Source organism: Mercenaria mercenaria, chromosome 4, assembly GCF_021730395.1.
Source record: "Mercenaria mercenaria strain notata chromosome 4, MADL_Memer_1, whole genome shotgun sequence".
NCBI classification, from domain to species: domain Eukaryota; kingdom Metazoa; phylum Mollusca; class Bivalvia; order Venerida; family Veneridae; genus Mercenaria; species Mercenaria mercenaria.
Window position 1 is genome coordinate 9,768,994 of NC_069364.1, and position 10,651 is coordinate 9,779,644.

A 10,651-nucleotide genomic window follows, 5' to 3' on the forward strand; every position below is an offset into this window, starting at 1 on the left:
TAATTGATATGTGTACACTTTTACTAAATAAAATCTATCTCTCTATCTTGTTCGTGTTTCTGTTATTCAGTTGATCGTAGTTGTGTGTTTATCTTTGGTACATGAGTGTCTGCGCTATTGTGGTTTACGTTGTAGTGCGACTGTTTTTAAAGAACATGGCCTTATCTTGTATAGTCGTCCTTGTTCAACTTACCCCTTCTGATTCCTCCCTTACCCCACCCCGACCCAATTTCGCCCCTTACCATTTCCATTTCCATTAATTTTTACATTGTGAACACGATAGAAGTTATTTTTACATTGTGAACACGACAGAAGATAATTTTACATGTGATTTTAACCACATCTACATACAACTTGAGTCAAAATAAGACCTCGGTTCCTTTCGAAAACCGGCTAGATTCCTTCATGGGTTCTAGGGATACTGCCCTTGAAAATAGCAACATTTTCTATTTTGGCCCTTTCAGCCATATGGAGGGATCACTTATGCTTTTATTTCATACAGTCTTGCACAGAATAATTATCTTGATGATCTCTAGGCCTGGAACAAAACTGGGTCATGTAGAATCAAAAGCTAGGTTAAATAAAAGGAAAACCTTGTTAACAACATAGAGGCCACATTTATCTTCCTGAAACTTAATCAGAATGCCATCTTGATGATTCCTAGGCCAAGTTCAAACTAGGTCATATTGGGTCAAAAACTAAGGCACCCGGTCAAATCAAAGGGAAAACTTGTTAACACTCTTGTTCATTTGATGTGAATGAAACTTGGTCATAATGTCTGTCTGCATGAAATATCGGATGAATTTTTAATTGGGTCATGTTGGGTCAAAAACTAGGTTACCGCGTCAAATTAAAGAATGAGCTTGTTTACATCCTGGAGGGGCGGGGGTTTCACATTTTTGATATTATCTTCATAAAACTTGATCAGAATGTTCATTATCATGAAGTCTCGGATGGTTTCATATCTGGGTCATGAGGCGTAAAAAACAAGGTCTCCAGTCTTCCCGAAACTTTGTCAGAATGTTTGATCTCATGAAATTTGATCAAGTTCGAATCTGGATCATGTAGTGTAAAAAAAACTAGGTAATTACTAGTAGGTCAAGTCATAGGAAATGCTTGTTAACACTTAAGAGGCCACGTTTTTATTTTTGGTCCATTTTTAATGCAAATTGGTCAGAATATTTGTCTCCATAAACTCACTAGGTTAAGATGTTTACACTGTTTTTTGTGTTACTTAAGCGAGCGACCTAGGGCCCTCTTGGCTCTCTTGTTTTCTTTTTTTTCTTCTTTAAGTAATCTTTTTTTGCTTTCCCAGCAAGCATTACATATCAGGCCGATATCTGACCCTTGAGGTTTTTAGTACAAGTGCGATATCAGTTTTGCATGTAAAATTTACGCAATATGGGCACGATATTTGCTTCTAACAGATATCGGTTAAATGTTAACGTCTGATATCGGCTGAATGTTGAAACAATGCTAAATTAGATAATGGTCCGATATACCGATGGTTGCTGGGTTATACATGTACCTAGACATATAATCAATGGGGGTGCCGATGGTTTCAGCGTATATGAAAAACGACGGAATGGTTTAACAATCACTTGTTTACACAAGCTCAAACATGATATACAATGTTGTCTTTGAAATATTTAAAAAAATATCCTCTTGGTTATGTATAATATATGTATAATAGTGATATAAAAATAACATGTTGACAAACTCATATTAATTCTGTAAATATGAAGGGTCTCTTGTGTTTGATTAAAATCATCATTAAACATTGCAAAATATCTTACTGTAAAACAAAGTAAAGAACAAATCGCTTTAACAGGTTAGATATGCTTTCAGAAATTACTAAAGTGCGGTATAGCATGCAAAAGTTTCATGTTTGCAAGTTTTTGAAATAGATTTTCATATATTTTTTGTAAATTATACAAATGTAGTCAGTTTTGTCCGCAAACATAGTTAGATATGAAAAGCGCAGATCTAACGATCTTTGGATCACGACTTCGATCACGGAGCGAGGCGTATGTTCGTAACAATCGTGTCGGAAGTCATTGATCATCCAGCTCGATATAATTATGAAAAGTTGGGAGTAACTTGCTAAGAACATGTTAGTACTGATACAGAATTCAGGAACAATACTGTTGAAAAACTGCCCAAACCAAACAAATTAGTCAGTTCTAATTATACAATATTTAGAAATGTTAACATACACTAAGTATTTTAATATTGTTCGAATCAAAAATAAGTGTTTCAGTTTTCACAATGTATATCTAAACTTAAGATCCGTATCTGTGAAATTTTCCTCAAGCCACTCGTTCATCCTTTCATTCTGTGCAACTGTGAAGTGATTCTTCCAGTCTCCAACTTCTCCTGAAAATGCACAATTAAGATTGTTAATACTCCGATTTCACCTGAAAAAGGGGAGGATTTTTAAGGTATCCGCTCAAAATTAAAATTGTCATCGATTTCTCCTGAAAATGGGTAAGTGTTTTTAAGATTAAGACTAAGTCCTCGAATTGTCCTGAAAAGGGGTAAGGGCTTTTTTTTAAGGAACCCGCTCAAAATTAAGAATTTTCTGTCTCCTGAAAAAAAAATGGTAAAGATTCTTAATATACTTATTCGCAAATAAGATTTCTCCAGTTTCTCCAGTTTCTTTTTCTTCGAAGGTTGAAGGTTCTTCTAGTTTTTCATTCATAATTAAAGGGAAACTTACGAACATTTTAATTAACACAGACTCATTACAAATTAAATATCTGACTTTGTGCAATATCAAGATGGAAGCCAGTGTAGCATAAGAGTGAGTTTGTTAATCATTTGAAAGCGTCTTCTTAAGACACATATTTTCTATAACTGAGCCGCGCCATGGGAAAACCAACATAGTGGGTTTGCGACCAGCATGGATCCAGACCAGCCTGCGCATCCACGCAGTCTGGTCAGGATCCATGCTGTTCGCTAACAGTTTCTCTAATTGCAATAGGCTTTGAAAGCGAACAGCATGGATCCTGACCAGACTGCGCGGATGCGCAGACTGGTCTGGATCCATGCTGGTCGCAAACCCACTATGTTGGTTTTCTCATGGCACGGCTCAATTTACTTTTCAGTTGATCGAGGCATTCCTCCGGAATGCACATTAAATCAAACATTGACTTTAATACCAAACAAGATGTCGCGAACAGGAACACGGATAAGGCATATCTTTTTGTGATGGTTGTCTTATGCCAATGTCATTGGTATTAAACCTTTGAATCATCTGTGTGGAGAAATAATCAGTTACCTTCAGAGGAAAAAAGATGATACTGGTGAGGAAACCAGTACTACTAGCCAAGTTAAAAGATCTCGATATATGACTAGACTGCTAAAGAAAAAACAACAACATAAAAACATTCGCCTTTTGATAATCATTATGAAAAGTTAGATTTCATACCTTTCCTGTACATATTTGAGCTCTTTTTCTTGTCCACAAAATTTTCAGCAACCTTGATCTCTGCATCAGCTTTCTTTAAGTTCTTAAAGTCACACGCTTCAGCAATCCCTTTGATTAAATCTTCACTTCTTCCTGTCTCAAGAAAACTGTTGATTTTCTTAATTTCTCTGACAGGATCCTATTGGATATAAATAACAACATCATTCACACTAAAAATATATACAGAAGGTTCTGTTAGAAACAGTGTTTCTCTTTGAAATTTTATATCTTTGAATTTAATTAATTTTCTTTTTATTTTATTCTTAATTACGTTGAGATATTCATTTTGTAGCAAATTTTTATCCCAGCGCGGTAAAAAGACACGCGTCTACGAGCATGACGTCAGATATCTTGTGACGTTAGGAAGACGCATACGACATAAAGTTCATTTTTATTTAGCCTACTTCTTGCATAACGTTATAAAATTTTCATTAAGTAAAATAATTTGAAGCGATAAATATACCATAAAGAACAAAGTGCGACTACAGTTTTCATCCCAAAATACAATCCAAATTATGCAAATAGTTCAAAATTTATACACGATGTGAGTGAGTTGGTTTTTACGGCGAATCGACACAAAATGGTCATATATCGCCGAGGATACACGATGTAAAAATCACGATGTAAAAGTAGATCAGCTTACAGTGAGTGATATGCAGTGAGTGATATGGATAATATCTCACTCATAAAACACAGTATTTCATCAGGTTGCATAAATTAGTAAAACGATTAATTGAACCTGCGCATTATATGTTATTTCGATACAGTTTCACAAGTTATTACTAGGAGATAACCTACATCCTGAAACTTAAACAAAATTACTTGGTCAATAAACGGACGTAACTTTGTAAATATTCAAAAAGAGGTTAAAAACCTGAGCACTGCATGTATGGTCATCACTGTGAATAAGTTTGTGAAGGTTCAATCTGTGTCTTCATGTGGTAGCCAGGATATATACCAAAAACTTAACACAAACTAATATGTTGCAAAGGCGGGCATTACTTTGAAAAGAAGCAGAATATAGTAATGGAACTAATGCAATGCATGTTAAATTATTACAGTGAAGAAACGTGAGAAATTATAATCTATTCTCCAATGTGGCTACTGAGATACAAGCTTACATCAAAAAACTTAATCAACCAGGACGCAGACGTCGACAAAGACCAAAAAGGTGAGTAAAATAGTTTTAACTTTTTATTGAAAAGTCGAGCTAAAATCAATATTTTCATTGGAATTCATGTAATAATAATACCTCTTTAAGGTCTTCGAAGAAAAGATTCAGTATCTGTTCAGGATGTTGTTCTGAAAACCTCTCCCATTCTTTCATGTGTTGAAACCACGGATAAAACGTATCTAAAGTGTCGAAGACGTAAGATTAAGATATAAAATAAAACAAGAAACGTGGACATTACATGAAAACCAGGTTTTCAATTGCATCAAGCCAGCAGGTTCTTAGCATAAACCATTTTTCTGTTTTTAGTAACAGTGACCCACAATACAATCCAAAGTCAGTTCATACATTTAAAGTTATAAACTCGAAACCAGCTTTTGATGATCAAACTGAAAAAAATAAAATAACTATGACCATATTTTTCAACTTTTAATTACCCAATGGCATTAAACTGATCTTTTTGTCGCAAAATAAAACGAAAAAAGAAAAAAATTATCCTTGGATCTCAGTGAGATCTGACACCCTTCCATTCTACAACACAAACATCTACATGTATTTTCTATTTCAAATATGACCCCATTTTACTATTCTATTTTTTAGCTACACTGACCTTAACCTTGATCCAAATGATCTCAAATATATTCCCAACCTTTTGTATTAATTTTGATAAAAACTATCTACACACCAAGAATACTGACAATAAGTGTACTCAAACTAAAAATATTGAGTGGGTGCCATTTTTCTGTTTTTAGTATCAGTGGCCCAAAACATCATTTAAATTTGTATCAGATGTTTGCTGTACGTAAAGTTTGGTGGCATTAAGTAAATCTAAACTAAAATTATAAAGCGGAAACCAACTTTTTGATGATCATATTGAGAATAAAAAAATATTTTTAGAGAAAATATCTATTTGTAATAATTGTGACCGACCAAATGGCATTAAAATGACATTTTTGTCACAAAGAAAGAAAAAAAATATTTTTTTTTTATCTCAATAGGATTTGATCAGACGCCTTTCCGTCCCAGTGACTGAAAAGTAGACCACTACACCACCGTGGAATTTTTAGTGTGCAGATTTAATAAGTAATCCTGACCTTGACCTTGACTTCAATGACCCAATATTCAAATGCAACCTTGTTTTTTCTATAAGTATAACTGCAGTAAAATTATTCACTGAAAAAAGTCATTCCTTTATGGTCATCTGCATTTCAAGCTTGAACATGTAACTGTAAATGTTTGAAGAAAACCAGGCTAATAGTACGGGAGGAGTTGGACACAAGGTTTTTCTCTATTTGCAAAGAAAATAAAAAAAAACATATCTGCGGTAAAATTGTCACAGAAATTAAATATTGTTTTATCGTCATCTGTGAAAATTTGAAGCAAACCAGGATTATAGTGTGGGAGGAATCGGACACACAATATTTCAGGACGTATGGATATTTGCAACGCTATTTGTGGCGGCATAAAAAATCCAGAAAATTGGCAACATTGATCTCAAAGAATCATCATCATTAAAAAAAATGTACACATGTATGAGAATGCTTACAAATGCCGTATTCTCCTAGAAGCTGAGGCAGGAACTCTTGAAAACTACTAGTGAGCGGTGCCGAATGTATAGTCTTCAAATGATGATAATATGAAACGAAAACATCCTTTGGATTCCTCATAACATGAACAATCTTTATTCCTTTCTGTAATAATTCTTTCGGCGCAAGTTTACAAGGGTAATGACAATTCAAGACTCTCGGAGATGGAATGCTCCCTACTACTTCCGGTGACTGGAAGTCCAAGAAAGCTGCCCCTTTTGTTTTTATTTCGTATTCCGCATTTCCTCTTTTCAACATGACCAAAATTTCCCAAACCCAATGTGTACCTGAAACAAATCCAATTAATAAAAGCATAAATGTATCACCTGCATGGATAGTGAAGGAATGATTAAAACGTGACACAGCACTTTTAAATTGTTCAAAAATCAAAATTTATTACATATAATATGAAAGGCATGACACTACACTGACGAAATATGAAAAAGGCAACGAATATATGCTTGTATATATTTTGTACTAACCCTGCCTACAAGTGTACAAGAGAACAATCTTAGGTGAATCATTCGTACCACGATATTTTAGAGGGCATTAAATGGATGTTTCTAGTTAACTTTTGAAAACTGTAAGCTGAATAATTGTAATATCATTTTATGATACTGCTTTCTATCTTAATTAAACGAGCAAACAAACTTTTTACAACCTTTATCATATATTGTCCCAAGAAAGCTACTCTCTTATCACTCCTTTGGAACAACATGCTATTGAAGGGAATTACTTTAATTTGATCTATTTAGTTATGTGAAAACGCGAATCTTAACTAACCAGTTAATACTTGAAGGCAAAAATAACTTAAATAGTGGCAGCTCTGGGCATTTTAAGGGCTATAATTTGTGTTAATTAACATACTTATCATACTTGGAAAACATTCACAAACATTAACTAGAAAATCAGTCAGTCAATTTCGCGGTATTTTTATCTAGCTAACGCGAATCTGTGCGCTTAACAGGGTATCTTACGGAAACAGTATAAACTGAAAAGTGATTATTGTACGTAGGTTTGATTTCATTTTATTTGAATTTAGATACTTCAGCGTTTGAAGTTTGATATCAGATTTTTTCATTCATGGACGATATGATGCGGATACCGAAAGCTTTTATTCGATTTTTTTTCGGAAGAATTGAAGTATGATTTCATAAGCAGGATTGGAAGTGTTTGCAGCTACCTTCAAAGCATATTGCAATTAGAGTTATTCTCCACACGAATAGAGAGCGGTTTAATTTGCTTCCACATACACATTTTCAAAGGCGATGTTCTGAATTTACCAAGAGCAATACGACATTCTTGGTTATCAATAGTATTTACGATTTGCAACTAAGATTTTCTTGCAGAATCATAAACAATACAACTGTAATCTAGCTTGAATCTAAACAAAACGTACAGTTTGAATAAAATTTTGCGGTAAGCTCCCCAATCTGCATTTGAATACAAATTTAAAATATTCAGTGCCTCCAAGCCTTAGATCTATTATAATGTGGTATGAAAGAACGCTTTTTATCAAATGTAATTCCACAAATTTTGGCACATATGGAAGATCGTTTTGGCGAATATGTAGCCTCGTTAAATAAAGTCTTTATTATTATTATTATTATTATTATAACATGTAGTGTGTACCGTCTTGAAAAGGCTCTGAACGCCTCATGTTCATAAAACATTTTTCGGACTGGGATGAGTTTGACTTTAATTTCCTTTTTACTAGAACTTCAAGAAGATTGTTATGCAGGCAACAACAGACAGGACAGGGTGATAACAAATACGTTATGCTCAGGTGTGATATAAAAGTAAGGGTAACAAATACATTACCACATTTTGGATACGTGGCAAGATAGACGTCATCATCACGTATCTCCAGGTTCCGAATGTTTTCGATGTGTGATTTCAGGTCTCTGGTAGACAGTCGATCTAATATTTTGGAACTGAAATTTTTTTACCAGTTTAGTAATTTTGATATTCAAAAACTGTTGTCGAATTCAATAAATCACAATAAATTTGAAGAATTAGAATGTAAAAGAAACCTTATGATATAATGTCACTGAAATGTAGTTCTCTAACACATTTTAAAACGATTACATATATTTAACCTCTCATGTTCAATTTACAATGAGAACAATAATAAAGTATAACTCTTTACTTACTTAAAAGTCAAGCCATATGCATGGACAAATTCACCCTTTTCTCCATTAGGAAATTCTACAGTAAGTTTAGACATCCTTCCCCTTTGGTGTAATTATGCTTTTTCCATTGAGGCTTTAATTCGGATGCTTGATTTTATATTTAACAGTATTGTGACATACCTTTTAACCTTATATAATTATCAACTGATGTACATACATAAACAAAATAAACATTCATGTGTCAGATAACGCGAGATATATTAACCAAGAGTACATTTCTGTATAAAACAGAATTCTACAAAATTTGTCTAAAATATCTGTTTTTATTATATACCTATATAAATTCTGTAAAAAAAAATCGGCCTGTATTTCAGAATTAAATATGAAGAGACAGACAAAAATTCACTATTGTACTTTTTAAATTCCGTATTGTACTTTCCGTATTGCATGCTGCCGGACTATTTTCATTAATATGCATTATCCGACACATTACTATAAATAGCGCACATAAAAACTTCACTAAGTTCCATTTAATATCGATAAACATTGAAGATTTTGTTCGAGAACAAAACAAGAATCAAAATGGTAAAGGTATATAATAAAAGGGTCATTATAACAGTAGCCAGATCTGGGACTTTGTATCAAGCTACTGTTATAATTACCCTATTATATTTAATATTCCAATACTATTTTTACCAAAGTAATTTTTATTTTGTAAACTAGGAGTATATTTGGAATAAACATTTCAAGAATTTGAAATTTTGAGCTTATATAAAGTCACGAAAATCAAGAAGGCCAAGATGGCCCTAGTTCTCTCACCCGAGAAACACCCCATAACAGTGTAAACATTTTTTACCTAGTGATTGCATGGAAGCAAATATTCGGACCAATTTTCATTAGTTCCGGACCATAAATGTAGTTTCTTAAGTGTAAATAAGTATTGTCTTCAATTTGTAATGACCTAGTTTTTGAGTCAAGATGACCTGCATTCAAATCTGACCTAGTTTTGATCCAGGTAATCATTCTGGCTAAATTCCGTCAACCTTAATTGAAAAATACAGCCTCAAATGCAAAACGTTTTTGTTTAATTTGAAACCTAGTTTTTGACCCAAGATGACCAATATTCAAACTTGACTTTAACTTCATCAAAGCTATCATTCTGACTAAATTTCATGAAGATCATTTAATAATTCAATCTCTTTTGCATACACATCTTTCTGTAATTTGATCTAGTGACATAGTTTTTAACCACAGATGACCCATATTCTCGCTTGACCTAGATTTCATCAAGGCAATCACCCTGAGTAAATTTTATGAATATCCAGTGTAAAAATGCAGCCCCTATTGCGTAAACAAGGTGTTTCTTTAATTTCACTGTGTGACCTAATTTTTGACCCTAGATGACCAAAATATTCTGATTAAATTTCATGACGATCATATGTAAAATGCAGCCCCTATTGCATACACAAGATTTTTCTTTGATTTGACCTAGTGGCCTAGTTTTTGATCCTGGATGACCCATATTCGAACTTGACCTAGATTTTATCAAAGCAATTATTCCGACTAAAATTCATGAAATTCAACTGAAAAATACAGCATCTATCGCATACACATTTTTTTCTTGATTTGGTCTAGTGACCTAGTTTTTGACCCCAGATGACCCATTTTCGAACTTACATTGTACGAAGGTTATCATTCTGACAAAACGTCATGGAGATCAGTTGAAAAATACAGCCTGAATTACATAGACAAGGTTTCTCAATGATTTGTCATAGTGACCTACTAACCTAATTAAGGTAATTTTTCTGACAAAATTTCATGAACATCAGTTGAAAAATGCAGCATCTATCGCATACACAGGTTATTTTTTCGTTGATTTGACCCAGTGACCTAGTTTTGACCCTAGATAATCCATTTTCAAACTTAGCCTAGATTTCATCAAGGTTATCATTCTGACAAAATTTCATGAAGATCAGTTGAATAATACAGCCTCTATCGCATACATAAGCTAAATGTTGACAGACGACAGACATACAGACATCAAGCGGTCACAAAAGCTGCTCAGGTGAGCTAAAAACAAAAACGCATGACGTCGAAGAGAAATAACGCATAATTATTTTCGTAAATAAATTTTCCAGTCGAACATCGCCGCCTAGGTAGCCTAGAAGAAGGGCGCCCATTTATAGAGCGAAAGATCGTGGGTTTGATCCCTGGCCGCGTCATACCAAAGACCTAAACATGGAACTTCCTCGCTAAGAGAATAGAACTTGGACTGGTCAGCCCGGTGTCAGTA

The 10,651-nt window shown here is 33.8% G+C and overlaps 1 protein-coding gene across 1 annotated transcript; it reads right to left on the reverse strand.

The window, feature by feature from the left end:
- Window positions 1-1,586: 1,586 nt before the first annotated feature.
- LOC123550954 (sulfotransferase 1A1-like) lies at window positions 1,587-8,567 on the reverse strand. Its single transcript, XM_045339482.2, has 6 exons — window positions 8,380-8,567; window positions 8,048-8,160; window positions 6,187-6,513; window positions 4,722-4,822; window positions 3,431-3,608; window positions 1,587-2,376 (listed from the first exon to the last, which is right to left on the reverse strand). Exons 1-6 carry the CDS (start codon window positions 8,451-8,453, stop codon window positions 2,264-2,266), a joined length of 906 nt encoding a protein of 301 aa, XP_045195417.2. The 5' UTR covers window positions 8,454-8,567; the 3' UTR covers window positions 1,587-2,263.
- Between the last annotated feature and the right edge of the window lie 2,084 nt (window positions 8,568-10,651).